We start from the raw sequence: 27,532 nt of genomic DNA on the forward strand, positions 1-27,532 counted from the left end.
AACTCTTCTTGCCACTAGATCCGTCTTCCATCTGTTTTGAAGCTCTTTGAAGATGGTGGCCTGTTGCTCGCGCTTCGTACCCTTCGACCCTTCCGGGCTGGGGTGAGCATGCGTTTTCAGACAAACGAATTTACAATGACATCATTTTAATAAGCGTACCAAATCCAAACAAAATGAGAAACTATCAACAATTGAAAAAACTGGACAACAACAAATCTGAATATATCCTTTGCTAGGTAAAGGTGCCAGTAAAGGTGCCGAAAAACGGGTAACTAAAAACGTGTAACTTGTTTTGCAACATTGGTGCAAAACGAGTTTGCCTTTTGGTCGAGGGTCGAGGGTCGAGGGTAACTAGTCGAGGGTCGAGGGTAAATGGTCGAGGGTCGAGGGTAACTAGTCGAGGGTCGAGGGTCGAGGGTCGAGGGTAAATGGTCGAGGGTCGAAAAATCCTCCACAATTATTTTTGAACGTCGTCAAATCAAAATTTCGTGTTTACTCGAGTTTCCGGTGCCTGTTTTATTTTTACGTTAACACCTAGGGGCACGTGTATCATTTGTCGTTGTAACACTCGAGTAAATAATATTGAATATTGATAGCACACACCCAATGGTTTTGTTGTCTAATATTTCACTCGCTTATGACTAACGGAGGGTCGAAAAATCCTCCACAATTATTTCTGAACGTCGTCAAATCAAATTTTCAAGTAGGCTCGTGTTTACTCGAGTTTCCGGTGCCTGTTTTATTTGTCTTGTGTTAGTGTTGTTTATAACTTTTACACTCCCACGGTGATGAAGGTGACATTACATTTACATTTAGTGGCACGTGCATCATGTATCGTTGGAACACTCGAGTAAATATTATTGAATATTGAAAGCAGAGACCCAATGGTTTTCTTGTCTAATGTTTCACTCGCTTATGAAAAGGCTGCTAATCTGCTAACTTTCACCGTTTGTATTTAATATTTCCCACGTCCACTAGTTTTGTCCTATGTGAGACTTGGGTCAGCGTGATTATTTTACTGCCTGTATTAAAGACAAAACATGGAAAACTCAACGATTGACAACGTAATAAACACAACTTGTCAAATGCCGCATTCACAGACTTCACGGGCTGGCAAATAACTATAGCAAATACTAACAAGAAATTCACACCATCGGTTTAAACCTCTTGAAATTCCGAAATGAAAGCGAAGTACGGAGGAGTAAAGGAAGAGATCGAAAGAATGGTACTTTTAAGGGGTATATATATCCCAGACCCGCTACATTTTCGATTGCCCCGGAAAACGAAACTTAAAACTGCAAATATCACGTAACTGAATAAGCATGACAATAAGCTTCATCGACTCAGTTAAAAGGTTAATTGGTTACTCCTAATAGAGCGGTTTTCATTTGAGTGTCGAAAAGTAATTGGTTTTGCACTTTCTACACGATGCGATTGGCTTAAAAGATTCGCGCCACCTTTTCATCCAATCAGAAGTAAAACCAAAGCCAATTGTGACGCGCTCGCATGCATTTTCCCGCGCTTTGCGTCAGCCACATGTAATTACTTCGAGTTTTGATTGGTTCAATGTATTGTCTGTGTCCTATGTGATTGGCCAGAGTAATTACTGTGGTTTTGGTTTTACGACACTCAAACGAAAACCACTCTATGTAGTTCCAGATAAATAAAGCTTAAGCTGAAGTGGTGTATCGGTTACTGTAGTTTGCGAAACGAAATGGAGCGAAACGAAACGAAACGAAACGAAATGGAAGAAACGAAATGAAAATCTCTCTGTAGTCTGCTAGCCTGCGTAGCAAGCGTTTCCAGCTTCATTCCCCTCCCCCTCCACCGTCCTTTCTTTTTTTTTTTTTTTGCTCTCGTCCCAACTTTCTCGACGAACTCGCAAGGAAAGTCTTGCTACGCAGGCTAGTAGTTTGCGAAATGAAAATCCTCTGGAGAATGCCGACTTCAAATTCAGCGTGAACAACGAAGGAGAAGACGTCAACAAAAAACCGCGGAGCAGAAGGAACATCGCTTAGCACAGCGAAGGCAACGCCGGCAACAAGAGACAGAGGAATAGGAGATTGGAATCAGAGGCATTATGATCGTTTTACACTGTCGAAAACCCAGATTTCTTAGTTTCCCGGTTTCCCCGCCGATATATAGATCAAAGTCTGCAAAGTTCCAGCTCTGTATTACGGCCCGAAGAATAATAATTTTCGGGCGAACTGCACCGGGCCATATTTGTTCTTTGTTTTTTTTCTTTTTCTAAATCCGGACGCACAAATAATGCTAAATCTGCTTTTCAACATACTGTTAACAATAACACCACATAATACGCAAAAAAGAAGAAGAAGAAAAGAAAGAACAACGTATGGAACTTTATGGACCTTTAAGACGACATTCGCGGTGGGTCACGTAACCTGACCGACAGGGCTTAACTTGAGCGCCTGAGCTCAAGTTAAATTTTTCAGGGCGAAACACCTTTTTTGGGGGAATTTTCTGTTTAGAATATCCGAGTAGACGCAACGAGAATAGACTACGAGTAGTCCGCCATTTTTCCTACAACTACAGATTTTCATTTCGCAAACTACAGAATCTGTAGTTTGCGAAATGACAGTCTGTAGTTTACGAAATGACAATTTACTTTCTCAAAGTTCTCAGTCAGCAGTTTAATGGTATTATGGTGTTTATTGAACTTCCTGTCACGCTTCTTCCCTTTGGTTGCTTTATTTGGGAATTTTTTTTTTTAAAATTGAAAAAAAAATTCAGAAATAATTGTGGAGGATTTTTCGACCCTCGACTAGTTACCCTCGACCCTTGACCCTAGACCAAAAGGCAAACTCGTTTATTGTCATTTATGTAGCAGCCTAATTTTCAAAACTAATATGCTTTCGGCGAAAATGTCAAGAGAGCTTATGAATAGCGGAATATCCTGTCTATCAATTGCTACCGCCTAGATAGGCCGTCTGGAGATCCTTATCCGCGCTGTTTCAAATCTCAACTTCTATGTCAGAATCCTAGTTCAGGGTCAATGTGTTCTCATCTCTAATCAGTTTGTACTTTTATATGGAACTTTGAAACACTGAACAGGGGCGTAGCTACGGGGGGGGTCCTGGGGTGCCCGTGACCCCCCCTTGGTAGGCCTTCTTTTGAGCAAACAACCTACAATATTCAGGTGGCGAAAACGCCATGACAATATCTTGGCCGTAAAAGCCATTGTTGAAAAGCCCACTTTTTTAAAATTTGTTTTTTTGTAAAGTATTTTCGTCAACGGCTCTTGTCTTTAGTTAATATGGGCCTTCATGCCACGATAATACGACTGAGCCCGCTGATACACGAGGGAGAGCAGCGGTATAAACCATATATAGTCGGCGATCCCCGGATGGTGACCCCCCTTTGAAAAATCCTGGCTACGCCCCTGCTGAACAAGATGCAAAGCTCAAAGTCTTGTTAATCAAGCAGGCAACTGAATAATTTGAATGATTTTGCTCTTTTTTGCTAATTTCTAATAATTTCTGAAATAATTTTTATGGGGGCGTCTACAAGACAAAGGATGTTTATTAGCGAGGGCGTCTAATGCAAACATAATATCATTGAGCGGCGCTTACTAATCGAGCCAAGAGAAGTTTGTTGGAACAAAATTTAAACAATAACAGGGAGAAAGGTACTGAAATTACAGTTTCAAAATCATGTCAGTTAGTCGATCTACAGAAGGTGTTAATCGAAAATAATTGGCTAGACTTTTGCATAAATGAATTACGGACAGATCGGGTCAATTTCCTCTCATATTGAACGGTGCAGACTATTTACTCCAGAACCCTTTGAGCTTCCATATTTTAATTAAGTGATTATTTGGTAAGCGCAAATTCAGGAAGGATAGATCTTTCCACAGAAGGCAATATGTGCCAGACAACAGAGGTTACAATAGTAGATGTTGAACTTAATCTTAACATATACTTTTAAGAATAACTAGGAGATATTCCATACCATCATTATTATTTTTTTTTTATCTTTGTTTCATTTAAAAATCATCAACTGCTTAAATTCGATCGACGACAAGGAAAAACTAACACACTAGCTAGGATAGATAAGTAATTTCCCTAAAATTCAGATCACGACGAAAGGTATTTTAAGATCGATTATCGAGGAAGCGTAACGAAGAGCTGTTAGTATATTTTAATGTGTTCAAAACGCCTGTTTCAAAACGTATGTTCAGGGAATTTATGTAAAATAAATACTGAAAATATAACGTCAAGGAGTAGAGTAACTAAGCATCCCTTAATGTGGCTCTTAGCTTTTTAGCCCCGGCCACGAGGAAGTTTTTGTGCTGCTGAGGAAGAGTGATCACGCTCTTGCGATCCAGAGGGCAGGAAAGTTTTTCATCTATGAACACTATGATTTGTCACCACTTGTAATTCTGTCTTTTCTCTGTAAACTTTTTGAAGCAGCTCTAAAACTGTTGAAAATATAGTTGAAAAAGCGTGCTTAATGCTAATTTTACTAATGTTTTCTTTGGCAATATGATCATAAAGTGCACAATTTGGCAGTTAAACGCGAGCGCAGCTGCCTTCAAGCAATTAAGCCCAGGCTTATGTAGGCAAACCTTGCAGACTAAACGTGACAACGTAACAAAGGAAGTAAACGAGTTTAAGAGTGATTATGGACGATACATGGCAACAATGTCGAAGAAAGTAACTGAAGGAAAAGCTGAACATGCGAGACTAACAGAATATGTAAGTGTTAAAAGTAATTCGTTACCATAGACACGAGAGGGAGACTGGACCGAATTAACGTTCGCAAACACTTCTGGGACTGTTACTGGGGACAGGGGAAATAAATAGGCCAATAGCTGTCCAGCGTGTCCCCAGTAACGATCCCAGAAGCAACTGCGGGACGCATTTCGGCTCCAGTTCCCTTCTCGATTCTTGATTGACGAGTAGGCCAAAACAAAAAAATATCATAGTATTCCCTTGGATGCAGGTTTGGTAATGCATCACGGAAGTTACGCCTGACTGCTTCCTTTTTTTCTATTTTTCTTTATTTTTTCTTCTTTCCTTTTTTTCTGTCTTTCATGGTTTGCGCGTGGGACTGTGCCGTTGTTGCGTCCCATTGCACTATGGGACTGTTTTGAGGAGGCAGCGTAGGAAACTGGGTCAAAATTCGTACCCCAAAACGGTCCCATGATGCACTTTAATACAACATCGACGGCCCAGTCTCAAGTTGGTACTTCATTTCAGTGGCCTTTTTGCAAGTGATTTTGTTTGATATCGATACCATGTATGACGAACTTGAAAATTTCGCGCCACTCTCGTAACCATCGCAAGCTAGACCAATCATGATTTTTTAGCATGTATCTTTCCCGCGCGTCGCGTGTTTCGTGTGCGCGTTATCTTAGGTCAACCACAAAGCTTAGTGACGTAAAACCAATGAAATTAGGAATTTCATTTCGACCCTAACAACGACAACGGTTAATTATTAAAATTTTCACAATAAATTACAGCGAAACCCCGCCCGAAAATGCTGAGCAGTAAACTAATTGTAATCTAGAGGGGGGGGGGGGGGGGGAGTGAACACATAGAGAGAACAGGTTGGGAAGTGATATGACTCTATCTGTAGCATGGCAGCCTACCTATCAACCGAAGGTATTGTCATAAACACTCAGCAGGGTTCTATCTAGGATTTATTGTTTGGGGGAAAAGTCCCGAGTGGCCAAAGGCCACGAGCTTCCTAGGGGGTCCGCTGGCATGGTCCCTCGAAATTTATTTTAAAAGAATATGCGCTGAGATGCAATCTGGTGCATTTTGAGACAATTTTGAGAAATGTTACAGTGTGTGCACCGACCTCGACACGTCTGGATCATTTTTCCAATATAGTTACTTATATACTGAAATGATAACAATATTTTTGTTTTTGGTGGGGGTGGGGGAGGGGGATCTTCCACCCCTCAAATACCCTAGATAGAACTCTGCTCAGTGGTTCATATATGCTAGTTTTTTATTTTGGTGGTGTCTTCATTGAAGGGAACACAGCTGCAGAAAGACTTAAAAAACGATGAACTGGATATAATTGAAAAACAGAAACAGCTGAAGAAAGCTAAACAGGATTACACAATATTACAGAAACAGCTCAAGACACAGCTGAAAATTCTTCAAGTAAGTTGTGCGTTAACTAACAGGTGTCAAGATTTTCCAAACTATCCTGTTCATTTTGTTCTGTCTGTACATTTTTTGAGCTTTTGATTGGCTAACAGATTTTGCGCTACGTTTTGTTAAACTCACGAAGTTGACTTACTAGCCAAGTAAGTTAAGTTTAAATGTCCCCTTAACGTCTCCCTAAATAGATAGCTATTCAAGTAATTTTGAGCGAAGAATGTCCGATTGCTCTTTTTTACCCCCTCAGGAAAGCATTGAAAAATTAGAAAAAGAAAGGGGCAAGAAAAAAGATATAATCGAGGACAAAACGGTAAGTAAGTGAGCGCTAGCTAACGGAATGATTAACGGACAAACCTCTGCTAACTATAAATAGGAACGAATGAACCAAGAAATAGACGAATCGATAACTTACAGGAAAAGCATCGACTGAGGACCGAACGACCGACCGACCGACCGACCGAGTCATGCACCGACCGACCGACAAACCAACCGGTTGAACAAACGCACCAACGAATGAGTAAACGAACATGATAGTGAACGGAGGGAATGAAAAATGAAGAATTATGCGGACGATGGATTTCCGAGATATCAACGAAGGAAGAAATGACTGACCAAGCTGCCGAATGACCGACCGACTGAACAAATACACCAACCAGAGCAGTTGACTAATATCAGTGTTTCCAACTTAATGGAAGTAGGGAAAATTTTTGAGGAGTATTCCTTTGTGTTCTGGGCGGGCGGACGGTACGCCCTGATCTACACCATTCCTCTTTTTCCTACCTTTTTTCGCAGTGGTTGTAACTTTGGAAACAGTTTCTGAAGTTTCACTGCAAGTGCTTTGTCGAACAGAAATTCAGAACACGTGTCATTTGTTATTTTGTTATTGTTTCTGTCTCTCAGCCAGTCTTCAAGGACCTGGAAGCTCAATTCAAAGAACGGACTCAGGAGTTCGAAACAACGAAAAAAAGCATAGTGGGTAAGAAAGTAGCCTGCGTGCAACTCCTCTTTCCATTGTTGTTCGCGGATAAAGGGTGCAACGAAAGAAACACGGGAGGGACGTCTGCGCGCAGGCTAGTGAGAATACCTTCACATTTGCTCTGCAATCTGAGGAACTTCTCCTCTATATTTTGAATTAGAAGCTGCATACAACTGACTTCAAAGTGTGATGCGATATTGTTACTGTGTCGCCCAGCCGTTAGCCTGAGAACGAAGACGTATTTCCGGTCGGGTAGAGAGAAGTGACGACCGGAAATACGTCTAGGTTCGCACATATGTAAGAAACAATGCCAGCCAATCAGGAAAACTGGCGTCATGGTCAAAACAGTCTAGAGCACGTTTCATATTCCTTTCGTTGAATTGAAGTGAAATATTTTGAAACAAAAACAACCTCTAGGTGGCCTAGCTGCCTTTTTGGTTTATATATACCGAGTACACACATCTTTATGCGTAGAGGAAAGATTTACTGGTGGCGTTTACTGCTTCTTTTTGTTCGATGAGCGGACTCGGGAGGATGATCAGTTGGTGCGTCTTTCGCGCGCGCCCGCGTACAATCCGCTTTCAATGAAAATAAGAGTTTGAGCCAGGACGTCTCGAGTCTGCCAACGTGGTACGTTTTCACTTTTGATCTTGGGGTGGGGTACTTTCTGAAATAAACAGTTGCATGTGTGCTTCCTGTGCGGGCTTGATTTTTCAGTGTTTTGGATTGGAAAACGTTTCTTTTCCGGAAATAAGCATCGATCGACGGGTTTGGTCTTACATGTAGTTTTCTGGGTTTTAGGGCTACAGTTATTAGTTGCATATTATTAGTTATAAAGGAAGAAATTATATATTTTTACAAGGTAATGAGGGTTAAACATCCCACCCGTGAATTGTTAGTCGTACATTATCCGGCCTTTGAAAATGCATCATAATACAGGGATTTTTAAATGGCAGTGTTTCTGTGTATATTGCAGACCTTAAAAACAAGAAGGCAAGTTTAGAAACATCCGTGGAAAGGGCTCAGAGAGATGTGGACAAGTTAGCGGAGCCACAGGTTGGTGATATTAAACTAACAAAGCGCTTTGGGCAGTTGGGATTTGAGCTTTTTTGGGCAGTGTCGTTAATACTGCTGATTGGTTTAGTTTAAGACAAAAAAGCCGTGTGTTTATTGCCCGCCAATCGCAGCACAAGGTGACAATCCAAACAACCAATCAAATCTCGAAACCAACATGTGTAGCTGATACCAAACGCAGGAAATCACATGTTGACAAGTTACGGTTTGGGACGGGAGCACCCCTGCCTCCTCCCTTCGGGGGTGACTTCCGTATGGAGGTTATGGGGGTGCTTATAAAAGAGACAAATTAGGTGCGCGGCTCAGGTTTTATTTGACCTGTCGTAAAGGAGATTATAGTAAAACAGGCAACTAATTCTCGGAACTAATTATTGGAGCTGTAGTGAGCTGTGCTGCAGTGATAGAATGACGGCGTTTGGTTATTTTATATACAGCTATTTCGAGAAAGGTTGTCGGAAATAATGTGGAAGCGGCAATCCCGAAAGGTAACATGGGATCTGATCAATACGCTGTTCCTAGGCCTGACACTGTAGCCGTCCAACCTACTTTTATTGCTTTCCTTTAGCACTCGCAAACATAAGTCCATGGCCTGTCATGCCATTCTATCAAATCTTTTCGAAGAACAATGAACCCAAAACCACCCATAATACCCTTCGGGATTGTCGCGTGCACTTTTTCCGAAAACCTTTCTCGAAACATCTGTACATAATCATTTCTTCACGCTCTCCTCTCAGCGGTTACTGTATAGGTAAAAATATTAATATTAGCTTTCCGTCCCGAACACTTTAATTGAGACCAAACCTGCAATTAAACACCCCTATGTGAAACGACAAGCATCCCCGTCTCTTTTTTTGAGAGTCCCCCCCGCCACCCTCCCTGGGGTATAGGAGCCGGTCCACACAAGTCCCTTTTGTTATCATATGCGTAGCACTGCTGACTGCACCATAACGATGTCAATGCGTTAACGAACTTGTCCACACTGAAAATTGTTACGAAAATATCTTCTTGCCATGATCGTTATGTCGTTCTTGTGTGGACAGGAGAGGTCAACGCGAAGATTTGTGTTCGTTCACACAATAAGCGGACTGTGTAACACAGCTTAACTCAGTTGATCTTACTACACATGGTACACATATCTATTTCAATTCCCTCCCCTTTAATTTATCCTCTGTTTTGTTAACAAAGTGTGGATATATTGTGCGTAGAGACTTGACTTTTATCGCTGCTTTACCAACAGACTCGGCTACACCTGAAGTTGCGTGAGAGGCGGGTCGAGGCTTTGGATCAACTTAAGAACCAATCAGAGGACATAAAAAAGATTGAAACTGCTATTTTTTCTTCTGGTCAGCGGCTAGGAGCTGTTCTCAAAGAGAACCACAGGTTAGAGATCAAAATGTACTCTACTTTTGTATATTTTTTTCCTTGGAGATTCCCCGTCGAATATTTGGGACATAAATGGCTTGAATCTATGGTTCTTCCAAATTGTATTTCACTTTCTCATTTTGTTTCTTTTCTCTTTCATGTTGGCTCAAGATTCAAGCAGGTACGTTTACTGATCATGTTCCTTACTTCATTGCCCAAGTGTCTTGTAGCAGACATGTTGAGAGTATTCACTTAATCCATGTTGAAAATATTATAGGCAGCGAACTTAACCCGGAGCCACGAACACCCTGAGATTTCAACAAATGTTGTCGTTGTTGATTGGCTAGCGAACTGGCCAACTCAGACTCCTTTGTAATGAACGTGGCCCATGACTGGTCGTGTCTGTTTGCTGGCACATAAGCTGGCCCAGGTTGAGATCGTTGCACTGTAAGAGGTAGTAACAAGGAAATTCAAGTAACCATTATGAACGTCAAAAAACAATTCAGAGTGAGTGGTTTTATTCGCAAAACAACAGCTCTGCACGTACATCAAACTCTTTGGTACATTTCTTTAACGTCCACTCACGACTACGGCGTGATACTTCCTAATGCGACGTTTCTCTTTTACAAAAGAGAACCGAAATTTACCGCGTTTGCTGCTTATTGTATGTTTTTTCAGGCCATTAGACAACTGGAAACAGAAATTGAGACCACAAGGAAGGCGATGATTGCTAACGCTGGAACACAAGGCTCACTAGAGAAACGGCTGTTGGACTACAGGGGTAATTTGATTTAAAAAACTCTTTTAGCCCCGATATTCTCATATGATTTCCAGAGATTTGTTTTAAGATTTGTTTCCATGACTGATCATTTCGTTAACTCTCCTAACCTTTTCTTTTGATGATGTATTGATGTTGTTTGGAGAAAATTGATGTTGTTCACTCTTGGGGCTGGACTAAAAAGGTTAAGAGAAGCAGCATCAAAGCAAACCGATACAGTCCAACCTCGATGTGCGACCACCTCTCATCTCTGACTTTTCTTTCAGAAATACTGCAGGAGAACTGGAAAGAAGATCTTCTGCTTGATAAGGTTGGTATTAGAAGGAACAGCTCATAAAGATATGCTCAGTTAAACCAAAATACACAGTGTCAATTATAGAATATTCTGCGAATAGGCGAAGTATTCATAGTATTTTTCATATTTATTTCTTGTAACAGATCAATGCTGAAAGAGATCAACAGATGCTAGGCGACATTGAAAGACTCCAAGGAGAAACTAGTGTGCGAGAAGAAAGGTGAGGAACAAACAGAGGTGAGAGATAATGCGACTTGTGAGTCTAGTTACGGGTGAACTTCTTTGACTACCTTCACTCATCTCCTCGCGCGCTTACGTGTTTTAGGCCACGTCCACACAAATCCGGAAATTGAAACCGCATATTCTATTTAACCGTTTTCGTGTGAACGGGGCCTTAAACCACTCTGGACACTCTGAAGATGCGGTTTAGTTGAGCGGATTCACTGATTTGGTGTGGACTGAAGGCGAATTCGTGTAAAGAATACGCAGTTCCAAAAAGATCTGGATTCGTATGGACGAGACGTGCGTGAGTGGCTACTCGGGATTCACGTAATTCTCTGAGGTTGTAACGAGCGATTCAGTCACGCAATTCTCTAAGTTACTTACCTATGTCTATATATGTCTTATTTTATATTACGAGGAAGCCATTTAATAGACTATTCGGTGTCTTCTTTCATTAGGATTGATGAAATTCATCAGCAACTTGAGGAACAACTTTCAGTGCTGGCTCATTTTATCGATGGTGTAGCCAACTTGAGACCAAAAGGTTTGTATCACTGATTGTTTACCATTTACAAGGGCAGGCCGGTCGGTTCACGGTTTGGGCAAATGGAAAGCAAAATTCAGGACTGGTAAATTTCGTCTCGGAATCGCGGTTATCATTTGTACAAATCAGTTTCATTTACCAAGAAAGGGCCGCGAAGACGTAAAACTGGTTTAAAAATGGCTTTGAAGAAATGGAAAAAAATTTACGTTTGGAATATTCCGTCCGGAAAAAACAGGACTACCTTTTCAGATGTTCAGTTGCTCCCGGAAATTTCCCTCTGGAACGACCGTGCTCCATGTTCCATTTACTTTCCAACCCGATTTTCCGGAAACTTTTTGTAAATTGTAAACAACCTCTGTTCCAATTGTCCCTCTTCAATCCTCTGCTCGGCTGCCCCTTTCCTTTTCCCACCCTTCCTTGTCTTACCCTACCCAGGCTACCCTACCATTCTATTTCTCCTCTTCACCCCTTGGCCTATTTCGTAAGTATTTTTATTCAGGCACTAAGGTATTTAGTCGAGAACGGACCTGGCGCCTGTTTCTCGAATGTCCCGGTAACTTTTCGGGCCAGGAAAACTGTGTGTGTTTGTTGTGTTTGCATCCAAGATCAGAGTTTCAATAATTTTGAAAATGATACCATGAAACTATCCGTTGACAAAGCAAAATTGACCTGTATGTGAGCTAGGAACTGTGCTGCTTTTCGACAGGTTTTGTTTTTAAAATTTGCCTTGGGGCCCGAAAAGTTTCCGGGTCTCCCGAGAAACGGGCCACCGGTCCCGAATGAGAGCCTGGCAAAGGCTATGGTCTATTGACTCTGATGATGATTAACTTATCACTACGAACAAATACAGTCCTATGGCTAAGATATTGTATCAAGTTTTACTGAACCCATAAGTACTGTAACGTAATTAGAATATTCGTCTTCGTTTACAGACACTGGCCAATCCAGTCGAAAACCGCCTGAAGGTGAGAATATAATTGATAATCGTGTTTGTTTTGGCGGCTTTCTTGTCCTGGAACTTAACCACCCTCCCATAAATTTTAACATTTTCATCAAGCGGAATTGTCGTACGCTTTTTTATTACCTCGTAGTATGCTTTTAGAGCTTGAGCTTTACGCGAGTACAAGTTAACACACACTTAAGAATCAAAGAATGCACGGTTTACCTAACTTGCACCGGTCAATAACAATCTCATGACATGAAGTTCACTATAAATTGCATTGTTATATAGCTGGTTTTTCGAGGGTGCAGGATAAAACGAATCCTGTGTTGTAGTTGTTTTTTCTGTTATTATTATTAGCTACACTAGCAGGCAACGTGAACCTGTCTTTCCTGTTCGCCAACACCCACTTTGTCCGGCAAAAACGCTTTTTTTTTGCCCATATACAGCCGAAGCTCTCCTTACGACCACTCTTGTAGGCGACCAGCTGTAGTAACGACCTCCTTAGGGAAACCCCGTTTGAACTGCAATTTAAACTTTGTAATGAAAAGCTCTCGTAAGCGACCACTTATAGTCTTTATTTAAATCAATAATGAAACTGCCCACTGTGCTAATGGTACGTCGATAAAGATCTTGTACAGCACAGTATTTTATTTGTAAAAGTTCAAGGTCCAAAAAGTTGGACGTAAAGTTTAGCTGTGTCAATATCAGATATAAAGACACTCATTACACATTATAAAGTTCTTTTGTGTTTTTATTGAGTGTTTGAAACTTGTTTTACCATGCGAGCGCTTACGAGAGCTCATTCTCTTATGCCACCAGGTCTAGTTACCACCAGTTTTTCGAATTTCCGAGGTGGTTGCTTACGAGGGCTTCGACTGTACCAGAATTTCATTCCGCTATTACTCTTTTCCCTAATTCTGCCAACGCAGACGTGTTTCCGGTTGTTTCTTCTCTCCACCAGACCGAAAATATGTCTGCGTTCGCAGGCTACCTTCCCCTCAAGACAAACGCAATTAAGACGGAGATATTCCACCATACACAGTTTCATGTAACATACTAAGGTAATATTTTACCTCGCTGGTTAAGACATGTATAGTCCGTTAGTCATCATGATTTTTGCCTACTTTCAGATAACAGAAAAACAAAATCAAGCATACCGACGAACCGCTCACCTCCACGTTCACCCAAAACTCCAAGGTCACCGACGCGCAGAAAATCCACTAGCGATGTTACGAAGGATTAACAATTTATAAAAGAAATGGAAAATCCAAAATTGATGTTTGATATTTCAGTTAATTTATTACTAAAAAACGTATTTATCTTGAAACTGTAAATATGTGAAAAGCTATTTATAAAGTGAAGTATAAGTTTGTTGGTATGAATGGTTAACCCGGTCAGAGATTTTTAAAGCTGAAAAACAATGCTCCCCAATGTTTGACGAAGGTCTGTGATGTGTGTGACAGCTTTTACGTGCCGTTACAAGGTCCTTCAAGGGACTGCTTTTGGATCACCATTTATTTCGTGCTCGGACTGCTCGCGATCTCTCCTCCTCAAAGACCTCGATGTGTCGTAGCTCAATGATGTATTTGATTTAACAGTCGAAAATAGTTTAAGACTAAATTTTCATGGTGGCCATGTCTCTGTCTTTCCCATGAAAAATAAGCCAGGGGCATAATTCATGGGTAATGAAAATGTCATCAAAAGCCATTTCATTTTTCATGAACCATTAATATTCAACCGTTCACGGAAAACTCATGCTTTTTTATGAGGCATGAATTTAAAAACCCCCATGAAATTCCCATAAATCCTGACACCATGAAAAATAGCTTTTCAATTCATGGCTTTTTCATTATCATTAAAAAGCCGTGAAAAAAACATGGCTGGCTTCATTTTATTTTATGGCATTTCATGGGTTTTTTGTTTGTTAGATTTTTTTCATGGGCCATGAAGCGTTGAATATTAAGGGGATTTTCATGCCTTTTTCATGAGATTTTCACGCCATATTCATGGTATTTTTACGTGAAAAACCCATGACAATTCGCCCATTAAAATCTCCTGAAAACCTTTGAAAACCACGTGAATTTACCATGAAAGATTTCACTGGGTTTTCATGGGTGTTAATTTCATAGTGTAGAGAAGCAGGGAGATTGGAGAGAAGTACAGTGGAACGTCTCCTTTGGGACACCTCTATTCAGGGGACACCTCCATCCAGGCGACACAAAATATGGTCCCTAAAAAATGTTCACATAATCTTTGGTTCTGTTACCTTTATTCAAGGGATACCCCTATCTGCTCTATCCAGGGAAAGGGACACCTTTTGTGGGTAACTCACGTTATTCTTCCATCCAGGGAACACAAAATATGGTCCCTAAAAAATGTTCACATAATCTTTGGTTCTGTTACCTTTATTCAAGGGATACCCCTATCTGCTCTATCCAGGGAAAGGGACACTTTTTGTGGGTAACTCACGTTTTTCTTCCATCTAGGGAACGCAAAATATGGTCCCTAAATAATGTTCACATAATCTTTGGTTCTGTTACCTTTATTCAAGGGACACCCCTATCTGCTCTATCCAGGGAAAGGGACACTTTTTGTGGGTAACTCACGTTTTTCCTCCATCTAGGGAACGCAAAATATGAACCCTAAATAATGTTCACATAATCTTTGGTTCTGTTACCTTTATTCAAGGGATACCCCTATCTGCTCTATCCAGGGAAAGGGACACTTTTTGTGGGTAACTCACGTTTTTCCTCCATCTAGGGAACGCAAAATATGGTCCCTAAAAAATGTTCACATAATCTTTGGTTCTGTTACCTTTATTCAAGGGATACCCCTATCTGCTCTATCCAGGGAAAGGGACACTTTTTGTGGGTAACTCACGTTTTTCCTCCATCTAGGGAACGCAAAATATGAACCCTAAATAATGTTCACATAATCTTTGGTTCTGTTACCTTTATTCAAGGGACACCCCTATCTGCTCTATCCAGGGAAAGGGACACTTTTTGTGGGTAACTCACGTTATTCTTCCATCTAGGGAACACAAAATATGGTCCCTAAAAAATGTTCACATAATCTTTGGTTCTGTTACCTTTATTCAAGGGACACCCCTATCTGCTCTATCCAGGGAAAGGGACACTTTTTGTGGGTAACTCACGTTATTCTTCCATCCAGGGAACACAAAATATGAACCCTAAATAATGTTCACATAATCGTTGGTTCTGTTAGCTCCATTTAAGGGATACCTCTATCTGCTCAATCCAGGAAAAGGGACAATTTTTCTGGGTATCTCACGTTATTCCTTCATTCAGGGGACACCTTAGCACTCACAAAGTGACTCAGAAAGAGGTTTGGTAACTTTAAGTGTACAGTAATCACAATGATGCTTTCACAAACTGAACGATATAACTCAAATCAATGTACTGCAATTGTGGAAATTCAACAAGCACATATAATAGCAGAGCCCAGAAGTAACATCATTTTTTATACATCACTATACATTATTTCTCAGGCAGAATAAAGAATTATTGCGTTCCAGGTACGAGAACGCAACCCCTAACTTCTGTTGGGTGTCCTGTGCAATTAATAGGCGAGATTTTGAGATTGCACGTTTCCCTCGCTTTGAGGCGCTACCATACGCTGTGCCTGACTTTGACGCTCTAACTCGCGTGGTGATTCTTCGTAAAGCGTTGTTCATACCAGGAATCAAATCGGATGAAACGTTGACCTTTGTGGCACTAATTCCGGGTGCGTTATATTTAAAAAACAGTGCTAAGTAGGTGAGTCGTGTTAACTCAGTGTCACACAACAAGGGTTTAAAGTGATACGCGGCGCTTTGACATCTCATTCAATAAACATTTCTGATGACTTTAATTTTCTGTATCCCAATTTTTAGCCAATTTTATTGACCATCCTACGGTGAAAAAGAATATCGTAAGGTATTAGTCAGTGTTTAACCCATTGTTACTTAACTGTACTTTAATTTGAGATTTAGTCTGCTGCTAAATAGCTAACAAACAAGTTGGACGCACTCTCCTAAGCTCCGATTACTCCTAGTATATATAGTGTTAATTATTACAGGAAGGAGCCCAAAAGTGTGACCTCCTTTAATTAATTCACATTCTTTCAGGCAGATATTAACCAATCAGAAGTCGAGGACAGTATCCAGCTGGCTTCTGATTGGATTAAATCTTCCCGAAAGAATGTGAATAAATTAAAGCGGTCACACTTTGAGGGTTGTCCAATACACCCGCACCGTAACGGTCCGTATAAGACATGTGTCGATCCGTACGGATCGAACGGATCGACAAAGAGGAAACTTAAACTGATATAGAGCATGTTTATCAGTATACAAAGTACTGCGCGCTTATTGCGAAAACTTTTACAGCTTATCTAAAACGAGGCGATTGTTACATTTGAAGCGCGCGTGCCCTCGTTTGTGATATTATAACGAGGAGCAGTTTTATAATGAATATTACATTTGTTTTGTGCAGCAAATGTAGTAAAAAAAGCAAGAGAAGAACATTTGCATTGAAAGTGTTCTTGCTTTTGTTTTTGGCGTATAGAGAAGGAACATTAAATTTATATAAAGCATGCTTATCTTGGTTATATAAAGAAATACTCTGTTTGAATATTACATTTTTGGTGCTTGCTTATCTTGCCTTTACATTCGGTGCGTGCTTATATTAATTATAAACTTATTGACGATTGTTCTTACATTTCAAGCGCGCTAGTTTTGGTTTTTGACTTACAAGAAAATCACATTTAGACACAAGCATAAAACTTAGAGCGTGCATACCGTGGTTTTTGGGTTGTTTTGATTTACAGAAGAAGGAAAATTACATTTGGAGTATGTCTTTCACTGTTTTTGCGCTTGTGTTGGTTTATGGTTTATAGAACCAGGAATATTACATTTGGAGTGCGCCTTTCTTGGTTTTTGCGCTTGTGTTGGTTTATGGTTTATAGAACCAGGAATATTACAGTTGGGAGTGCGCCTTTCTTGCCGTGCGGATCGAACGAACCGTATCGCATTGTGCCCTGATGTAATAATGAGATGCACGCTCCGTATGTCTACGAACCGTACGGATCGAACGAACCGTAACGCATTGTGCCCTGATGTAATAATGAGATGCACGCTCCGTATGTTCTCAGCATACGGACCGTGAGTAATAGTGACGGTTTGTGCAGAACGTACGGTCCGTTAACTGCTCTTAACAGTGCGGCAGTGTTGGACATGACTGGAGGCAGGCTGCTCAGAAGACGCGTCATCAGTGGAACAGACCACCATGTTCCTTAAACTGACGTCGCGCTTGCAAGCCAGAAAAGGTGGTTGCATGAGGAAGGACACATCGAGTTTGCTCATCCGTTGATCAGAATAGAGTGCGAAAGTTCTGCAGTAGAAATCGTTTGACCTTGATGTTTAATTATAACTGGCGGTATATGAGATCAAGGCGTACTCTATCAACGTTACGTCACGCTTTTAGGACGGGAGCAGCGCGTCATGACGGGCTAATGGTTGCATTGATATGAGTTACGCGGGTGGCTTTTCAGGTCATTCTTAAGATAAAATGCCACAACATTATCGAGAGACAAGAATTGTAGTAAAGAAATACTGAAGGTTGTAGCAATTAAAAGCAGTCAAAGACTAACGGAAGAAACACGTACGCCTTATCTTTTTGTTTAAGGAAGAACGTTTGTTTTATAACCTCCTATTTTAAGTTCGATCGAGAAGTAAATGCATAAAAACTGCATGTGTTATGCACACGTGATAACATGCGTTTATAGTTTTGCCTCAAATTCCTGTTTAGCATGGGATTCAGCTATGCCCCTCAGTGCTTCCTGTATGCTATCAAATAGTGTAGTTGATGATCGAATATGCGTATTTTCAAATTGGCACATCAACTAACAACACTTGCATTTGTTAATGGAAAGAATAATGGCTTTACAATAATTGACAAGAAAAACACATTTTAGTATATTTAATCGATTTTGTCTAGTTTTTGCCAGGGGGAAAATTTTGTCGGCGGCGCTTTTGAAGATTGTCCCGTCTCAGGCAAAATTTAAAAAATGCACGACAAACCATCCCCATCATTAATTAGGCGTTGATGATGACAGGATATTCCGCTCTTCATAAGCTCTGTTTATATCTTCGCCGAAAGCATATTAGTTTTGAAAATAAGGTTGTTACATAAATGACAATAAACTCAGTCCTTTCTCTTTTAAATGACTCCCGTCATTAAACGCCCCTCTACGAACCCTAAAAGTATTAATCGCTATTATATATAAATGAAGTGTCACAACGTTATCGAAAAAAAGAGCTTTAGCCAGCAAGTACTGAATATTGTAACAAGAACCTGCTAGTTTCTCTTTGCCGACAGCAGACTTTTGGTTTTTCCATTTTAGCTCGGTCGAGAAGTAAATGTTATAAAAACTTCATGTTTTATGCACACGTGATAATATGCACCTTATTTTTTCCTCATATTCACCTGTTAAGCCGGGGCTTAATGGCCTGAAGGCAGCTTCGCCTCTGCTTCCTGTGGTTAACTGTCAAACTTGTTTAGTTGATGATGGTACCACCAAAGATATCATTCTTTAATGTGTTAAAACACACATGTTTAATCATCTTCTCAATCGATTTCTTAATACAACCACGTTACCTAAATGAAGTGTTCTGGATGGTTTATAACATTTTAATACCCCACTGTTTCAATTCTGTCAAAAGGTCGGTTGGTGGATAATGCCGGAACATTAACAAACTCCTTTATTAAAGGCCTCAGAGGACAGCTGTGCTGTTGCTTTGCAGGGGGCTTGCAATTGTCAATAAAAGTTATGCCACTCAAACAGCATACGCAATTTATAAATACGGAGCAGTAATTCAAAGTTACTTGACTGCATGTGTACGACTCTGTAGATACGTCGCAAAACTCAGCATGAACTCAACGGCGAACGGATCCAGCGGATCTTGGAGCTGCTTCAATTTCACTGCGTGGAAAATCGGAGGAACCGTTACCTACTGTCTGATCTTTATCGTTTCACTGGTCGCAAATTCTCTCATTGTTGCGATCGTTTATAAAACGCCGAACTTAAGAAAACCGATAAATTTTTTCATCGCAAACATGGCCTCATCTGATCTGCTGTTTCCAGTATTCTGGATACCTTGGAACCTGTCATACTTGCACGCCAACTCGTTTCTTATCGGTGGTCAGCTTGGTCAGGCCTTGTGTAAGCTTCTCGCTTTCTGTAATAACGTTTCCTTTGCCGTTTCGATTCAGAATCTGGTTCTGATAGCAGTGGATCGCTTTGGAGCCGTGGTATTTCCACTCCGTTCACCACTCATCAGATCCAAGCTGTGTCCCTTCTTCATTCTCGCTACATGGATAGTTGCCGCAGCGGTCAATTCGCCAGACTTGTTCACTTTCGAGCTCGTTGAATACACAGAGGGAACCTGGTGTGTTATGGAATGGGAGAAAGCATTCGGAGAGTCCTCATCCGTTGCCAGTTTCGAACTAGCTTACCTCATTCTGTTTATATACATACCTGTGCTGTTGCTAGTCATTCTTTACTCCATCATTGTTATCAAGCTCAAGACACAGGCACACCCAGGTGAACAGTCCGCCAACACTCAGCAACAGCGGAACAGAAGAAACCGAAACGTGCTTCAAATGTCCATTGCTATCGTAACAGTGTTTGTGCTTTGCTGGTTACCTTTCTCTACCAACATTTTAATCATACAGTATCGGGACAGTTCCACACATTTATCGTGTAGTTTCTGGATATACTATGAAGTCGCCTTTTATATGGCTAACGCGTACTGTGCTATCAACCCGGTTATCTGTTTCATGTTTAGCAATAATTACCGAAAAGCTCTTAAAAGACTCATAAAATGTTCTTTTGTACAGGCGTAGGTCGCAAAAAATGTGGTTTTGGTTGAAGAGTTAAGAGTGCGAGGTTCGTGGAACACTCGCGAATAAATGTATCATGACTATCAATGTATTTTTAGTAGTAATTATAGAAAAGGTCTTAGAAGACTCATGAAATGTTCTCTTGTACAGGCGTAAGTCACAAAAATGTGCTTTTGACTGAATATGTTAAGATTTAAAGGTACATGGAACACTCGCGAATAAAAAATCACCACGACTGCCGTTGGCGTACTTAACTGAGGATTAAGTCTGGCATGACTGCGAAATATGACAGCATAGGCCACGTATTGTTAAAGGTTGGGCGGTAAATAAAACTCAGGGATGGATTATTAGAAACGTTATTGGGGGCGTTGGTAGGTGAAGTAGAAGTGTACAACTAACAACTCTTAATTACTGCAGAACCGCTAAGTTATAGAAGAGGTTCTGCCGAAAAAAAGGAAGGAATAAAACGGACAATTATAAACATCTGTTGAATTTTCAGCGCCACCCCAAGGTTTGACAGTAATGTTTACTTCGTCAAAAGAACTTAAGCAAAGAAAAAAACCGCATGTTTTTGTGGCATGTACGCCGTTCGCCCATTGCAAAAAAAATACATAAACCAAAAAGTTAAACAGGAAGTTTAAGCCACACAGGAAGTTTAAGCCATGTCGGTTTTAATAACAATTATTGTGCCAAGGCCACGCAAGGGGACAAAAATTAAAGTTTAAAACGTTTGAAACTTAACTGATGGCCGCGATGCATATATTGCAATGTACAGAAGGCGACAGACAATGGTGGGCGATCCAGCCTTGGAACTGTTTCGAACGATTTACCAAGAAGAGACAAAACTTCAATAGTGGGATAAACTGTTATCGTTCGTAGATGAGGAAATTTCCTGCGCTCTCGACCCGGGGCTCTCGACCACAAGACTCCCTGATGACTCTTTTACACTTCCACGTGTGGCTAAGGCCCGGTTCAAACGTCGAATTTCACATGTGCCGAACTTAACGCGAGAATTAAATGCATGTGAAGTGCGACGTTTGAATCAGTTAAATTCGACTGTTTAAATTGAATGCGACGTTTGCCGTATCTGCGACCGAAACAGTCGAAGATTCGACTTAGGGTTGACTTTTGATTCAAACGTCGCATTTCACATCTGCCGAACTTAATGCATGAATTCAGGTAAATTATTATTATATTACTGGGAATATTGACAGCGAACAGAAATAAATTCGGCAGAGTTCTGAAAGTTAAATTCGACGTTTGAATCGAATGCCCTATTTAACTATTTTAGTCGACTAAAATAGGAATTAAGTTCGGCACATGTGAAATTCGAGGTTTGAACTGGGCCTAAGAGCCACATTAAAAATGTTCTTGGCCTGGCGTTGTCAATTTTTGCTATTTTGACGCAAACTCAACATACGTTTTCAAATAAGCGTTTTGAACACATTAGAATGAACTAACAGCTCTACACTAGTGAAGAATTTAATAATAATAATAATAATAATAATAATAATGATAATAATAATAATAATAATAATAGTAATAACTTCTTAAAAAATACAATCCTGGTATTTACATATACTGTTAAGCGATGAAAATGCAAGCAACAGAGGTTATACACTTCCAGAAAAGTCCTTCGTCCGATTTCATTCGCGCGGGCTATAAAAGTGAATGCTCTTCAGTGGTTACTGTATGATATTGTGATATTGTTTAAATTTGGTTTAGAAACCAATTCTTTGTTCTCTCTCTTTGCTTTCCTTGGTTTTATATTGACTGGACAACTGAACCCAAGCTTGAAAGTGAAATTTAAGACAGAAAATCGATTTGACAAAGTAAATAACTCGAAGGTTCAATGTTAATGAGTTTTTCCTAGCCAATTACAAGACTTACTCAAGCATTGATATGAGTTTTAAAGCGTTTAAGTCACTCTGGTCATTATAAAAATGATTGCCACAGCGTTATCGAGCGATAAAATTGTAACCAACAATTCGTAATAATTAAAAGCAGTCAAAGAAGGAACAAGCCTCGTCTATTTGTTGAGTAAGAACCTGCTAGTTTCCGTTTGCCGACAGCAGACTCCTGGTTTTAGAACTTCCCTTTTTTATTTCGACCGAGAAGTAAATGATATAAAAACTGGCTGCTTCATGCACACATGATAGCAGGCATTTATTTTTGCCTCATATTTTCCTGTTAAGCCTGTTAATTGCTTAACGGCAGGCAGCTTCTACCCCGCTTCCTGTGTTCACCTGCCAAATTGTGTACTTTATGATCTTATTGCTAAAGATAACATTTCACACACCTGTTTAAAAATGGTGTTAAACTCGTATTTTCGATTATATTTTCCGAGAATCGTTTTCTGACCGTAGCTACATGACAGGTCTACGCATTTCTCGTGCAGTTTTTGGCTATACTTTGATGTCACCATGTTTATGTCTAACGCGTACTGTGCTATCAACCCGATTTTCTTTTTCATTTTTAGCAGTAATTGTTTACCAAAAAAGCCCTTAAAAGACTCATAAAATGTTCTTTTGTACGGGCGTAGATCGCAAAAATGTGCTTTTGGCTCGCGAATATATCATATATCATGACTATCAGTGTGCTCCAGCACTCTGAGAAGGTTTTAATATATGAGTGCGAGAAATGACAGCATAGGCGACGTATTCTAAGAGTTTGCCTGGGATAAAACCCGGCCGCGGACCGTTAGAAACGTTATAGGGGCGTAGGCAGGAGAAGTACAAAAGTATTCGTTCATGCAAGGGGAAAATTTATTAACTGAAAATTTAAGGGAAATGTTAACGATAAAAATTCGAACAATGATAATGGTATGAAATATCTCCTAGTAACTCTTAACTGTCTGTCTGTTGCTGTAACTTCTGCGGTTCAGCACGTATTGCATTTTTAATTTGTAATCATACATTCATAAATAATTTATTGCAAAGTTTAGCCAATAAAAAAAGCTCAACACCTCGGTTCGGTAGATCGACTAATTGATCTGACATGATTTTCAAACGTAACTGTTATTTTAGTACCTTCCTCGCTCTCACTGTCTAAATTCTGTTTAGAAGCCAATACTTTGTTCTCTCTCTTTGCTCTCCTTATTTTATGCTGACTGAACAACCCAACCTTAACCCCCTTTAAGGTGATATTTTAAACAGGAAATCGTTTTCACGAAGTAAATGATTCGAAAGTTCCATATATGCTAATAAGCGGCTCCTAGCCAATCGCAAAAGACTTCTTACGTATTGATATGAGTTAAGCGGGGGAGTGAGGTTTCTTGTAAAGTGCCACATGTAATTGTGGTACCGGCAGAAGTTCGTAAAATCAAAGGGAATAAAAGAAATAACAAGCCTTGTATTTTTGTTGAAGAAGAACCTATTAATTCTTAGTTAGAATGGAAAACCCAACCTTAACCCCTTTTAAGGTGATATTTAAAATAAGAAATCGTTTTCTCCAAGTAAATGATTCGAAGGTTCCATATATGCTAATAAACCCCTCCTATAGCCAATCACAAAAGACTTCTCAGGTATTGATATGAGTTTAGCGGGGCAGTGGGGTTTCTTGTGAAGTGCCTCAACGTTATCGAGCAATATTAAAGGCGGTAAGAGAAGTAACAAGTCTTGTGTTTTTGTTGAAGAAGAACCCATTATAGTTTAGTCTAGGCTCTTGGTTTCATAATTTTCCATTTTTTGCTCGATTGAAAAGCAAATGTTATAAAAACTGCATGTTTTATGCACACTTGATGACTATGCACTTTTTTTTACCTCATTATTATTTATCTGCTAAGCCCGGGCTTAATTGCTTGAAGGCAGCTGCGCTCGCGTTTAACTGCCAAATTGTGCACTTTATGATCGTATTGCCAAAGAAAACATTAGTAAAATTAGCGTTAAGCACGCTTTTTCAACTATATTTTCAACAGTTTTAAAGCTGCTTCAAACAGTTTACAGAGAAAAGACAGAATTACAAGTGGTGACAAATCATAGTGTTCATAGATGAAAAACTTTCCTGCCCTCTGGATCGCAAGAGCGTGATCACTCTTCCTCAGCAGCACAAAAATTTCCTCGTGGCCGGGGCTAAAAAGCTAAGAGCTACATTAAGGGATGCTTAGTTACTCTACTCCTTGACGTTATATTTTCAGTATTTATTTTACATAAATTCCCTGAACATACGTTTTGAAACAGGCGTTTCAGGGAATTTATGTAAAATAAATACTGAAAATATAACGTCAAGGAGTAGAGTGGTCAGGGGTTGTCTAAAGGGGAAAATAAATAAAATAAGGGCCTTAGCTCACATATAATAACCCCTGAATCGTGAGCTATGATAAATTTTAACAAGGTTTTTAAGTTGAAATTTTAAAACGCGAAGAGCTGGGTGTCAATTTCGTTCCCATAGGCTGCGATTGTTGTGGTCGGCATTGTTTTACTGGACAAGGTTATCGAGGGCTCTGGATATGAGATTGGCTTGGAGTGCGTAGTCGTTCGTATGCGCAAGCTCCAATCACGTCCTCAGTCCTCGTGCAACCTCACTTCTTTCTAGTCGACAAAGTAATTTACTTTATTGATCTTTATTTAGATTTGTGGACTTACAATAATTTTATTCTCATTAAACAGAACACTTGAATTAACATTTCCCAAAATTAACATTTTAATTTAAGAAATCTGGCTTCCTTTTGACTTAACTTTGTTTCATAGTTTGCGGCATGCGAGAAAGCTAAAGAATAGGGCCCTTTATACGAGTAAAAATAAGACGCGTCTTACATAAGACGCGTCTTAAATAAGACGCCAACTTTCCGTATAAAAGGCACATTTCGTCTAAAATAAGACGCGGCTTAGCTAAGACGCGTCTTATTAGATAAGACATGCTCGTATAAATGGTACCGTTGGCGTCTTATTTAAGACGCGTCTTGTTTTTCCTCGTATAAATGGCCCTAATGAGGACCACACGCAGGAACGCGTGTAGAATGCTTCGCGCGGTCTCCTGATACAACTGGCTAGAAAGAGAATCGAAAGGGCAAAAAATATCATATCCTATTAAGAAAGCCTGTCTCCTCGAATCCTGAGAGCAAGCTGTAAATCTCGAGCCATGATCGTAACCCTTTTTGCGTGAATAGCGCATAAATTCACATCATCAAACAAGCCGACTGCATATGACTCTGCCGCCTCTTGTAAAGCGAGCAGTGCCAATGGTTGAAATCTCAAGCCAGGAGCGAAATCTTGAGCAATTTCACGAACAAGTCGTTGGAATGCCAACTTCCCAATTAGCAGTGCAGTGCTCCTCTGGTACCTGCGAATTTCTTTCAAAGCCAGGGAACCAGGGCGGTATCGTCTTATTTTCTTGATAGGGCGAGAAGTCGGGGGAAGAGCAGTTATTTTCACCGGAGAAATAGGAAGAACAAGGTGATCTTCAGTTCCTTTCGTGTATGTTTTAATTCTGGATGGTATGGAAGACTTGTAAACAGATCTGTGGTTTATTCCCAATTGCTTGCGCCTCTCGGTAGTCTGCTTAATCCTAACCATTTCTTTTCGGCTATTTGGTGAAACAAATATTGACAAACAATGCAAGTGACAAACTATTAACGAGCTACTTCTACCACTTCTTTTACCTCATACTGTTTAGCCTGCGTAGCTAGCGTTTCCAATCGAGTTATTGCGTGAAAGTTAGACGAACCTCGCGAGGAAACGCTTGCTACCCAGGCTATCTACTGTTCTTATTTTTAGTTTATCATTATATAACCTCTTGCTTAAATTTAAATTCAAATCTTAAGAGCCGTTATAGTATTCTCTTTTAGTGTAGCCGAAATATTGTAATAAGAATCGCCGCAAAATGTAATACTAACGCAAAATGTAATAACATTGACGAAAAATGTAATAAAATTTTCAACGCAGAATGTAATAATCTTTCAACGCAAATTGTAATAACTTTTCTAACGCATAATGTAATAACGCAAAATGTAATAATTTCCGAATAACGACGTACATGCTATTTCAAAATCCGTTGACAGTTTCCCATAATTATCAAAAATTTATAACCCAAACCAAATTACCCATACACCCTCCCCCTCAAGTGGTCAAAAACGGTCGGCCCTAAAAAGACGAAATTGCGCACTTTTTATGGATTTCCCAGTTCAAGATTTGGTGCCGTCAACTCTAAGCCAATGGCGATTGCGTTACTGAGCAAATTCAAGGTTTCGTTTAGCGGCGAATGTGTTTCCTGATATTGAGTCGGTCGGCCGGATTAAAAAAAAAAAAACTAAAAAGGAATAGGAGGCCCTGGTACCCCAGGACGACGTTAAAAGTTAACATTCACATATTTGGATTAACAAAATGCACAATATACTGTAAAAAATGTTAATGTCTTTATTCCTGTTTTTCTCTATGCTGTTACTATGCTCATTTTTCAGATTAAAAGAATTATTTCAAGTGAAAAATGATTTAACTACGTCGTTACTTTTTTTTTTGAAAATGCCAAAAAATTTGGATCAGTTGGACGACGCTAAACGGAGAAAGAAAAAGAGGATGGCCTGTCTTCTAACCACAACTGCCTTGCCAGGCAAATTCAATATTTTTGTGCATCAGCTTAGCTCTACTCCAATCAAAAATGCGTTACTGGGCTAACTAAAAAATTTTTGCGCTATCTGTTCTAAGCAAACGACAACTGCCTTACAAGGCAAACTGATTTGACTTTGCAAAGCTTGGAAACTTCAACATAAAAGAAACTTCGACCTAAAAAACAGCATTAAGAACAATTCAGCCTCTATTAAGTGAGAACTTAGGAAAAGTAAGCTACAGCCAAAGTTGTCTGGTTCTCATGAAAAAAAGTTTGACAGATATCTTATATTTTAAATGCATTTCAATTATGCTTTGAAAGTTGATTCTATTACTTGTTTTCGACAACAGCTATTTTATTTGACTGAATTAAATTCAACATCTGAAATTAAACCAAGTCTCTCAGTTGCTACAGTGGTGGTACAGTACAGCAAGCTCTTGCGGCTATTTTTGTCTCGTCACACAACGCTCTTCCTCCTTTGTTGGGGCAGAGTGTTGCGTGACGAGACAAAACACGGCTGCGAGGGAGACTAGCTCAGCACAGAAGCCGTTATTTCATTAATAATAATAATAATAATAATAATAATAATAATAAGAAGAAGAAGAAGAAGAAGAAGAAGAAGAAGAAGAAGAAGAAGAAGAAGAAGAAGAAGAAGAAGAAAATAAATATTATTACTATTATTAACATCAATATTGATAATAATAATTCAAATGAAGATCTGGATCAGCTACTGATTACTGAGCCACAATACCGATTTTGAAAT

At 39.8% G+C, this 27,532-nt stretch overlaps 3 protein-coding genes across 3 annotated transcripts; all 3 read left to right on the forward strand.

Moving 5' to 3' along the window:
• Positions 1-4,502: 4,502 nt before the first annotated feature.
• LOC140944640 (uncharacterized) lies at positions 4,503-9,802 on the forward strand. The gene is made up of 7 exons (XM_073393760.1): positions 4,503-4,715; positions 6,003-6,134; positions 6,382-6,444; positions 7,035-7,110; positions 8,087-8,166; positions 9,422-9,564; positions 9,718-9,802. Exons 1-7 carry the CDS (start codon positions 4,503-4,505, stop codon positions 9,800-9,802), a joined length of 792 nt encoding a protein of 263 aa, XP_073249861.1.
• A 425-nt stretch (positions 9,803-10,227) lies between these two features.
• Positions 10,228-13,597, forward strand: LOC140942574 (uncharacterized). The gene is made up of 6 exons (XM_073391492.1): positions 10,228-10,327; positions 10,591-10,634; positions 10,763-10,839; positions 11,300-11,385; positions 12,318-12,350; positions 13,459-13,597. The coding sequence occupies exons 1-6, from the start codon at positions 10,270-10,272 to the stop codon at positions 13,569-13,571; spliced, it is 411 nt and encodes a 136-aa protein (XP_073247593.1). The 5' UTR covers positions 10,228-10,269; the 3' UTR covers positions 13,572-13,597.
• A 5,625-nt stretch (positions 13,598-19,222) lies between these two features.
• LOC140944187 (QRFP-like peptide receptor) lies at positions 19,223-20,586 on the forward strand. Its single transcript, XM_073393318.1, has one exon. It carries the CDS (start codon positions 19,255-19,257, stop codon positions 20,227-20,229), a length of 975 nt encoding a protein of 324 aa, XP_073249419.1. The 5' UTR covers positions 19,223-19,254; the 3' UTR covers positions 20,230-20,586.
• Positions 20,587-27,532: the final 6,946 nt, after the last annotated feature.

This window comes from Porites lutea, chromosome 7 (assembly GCF_958299795.1).
Source record: "Porites lutea chromosome 7, jaPorLute2.1, whole genome shotgun sequence".
NCBI lineage: Eukaryota > Metazoa > Cnidaria > Anthozoa > Scleractinia > Poritidae > Porites > Porites lutea.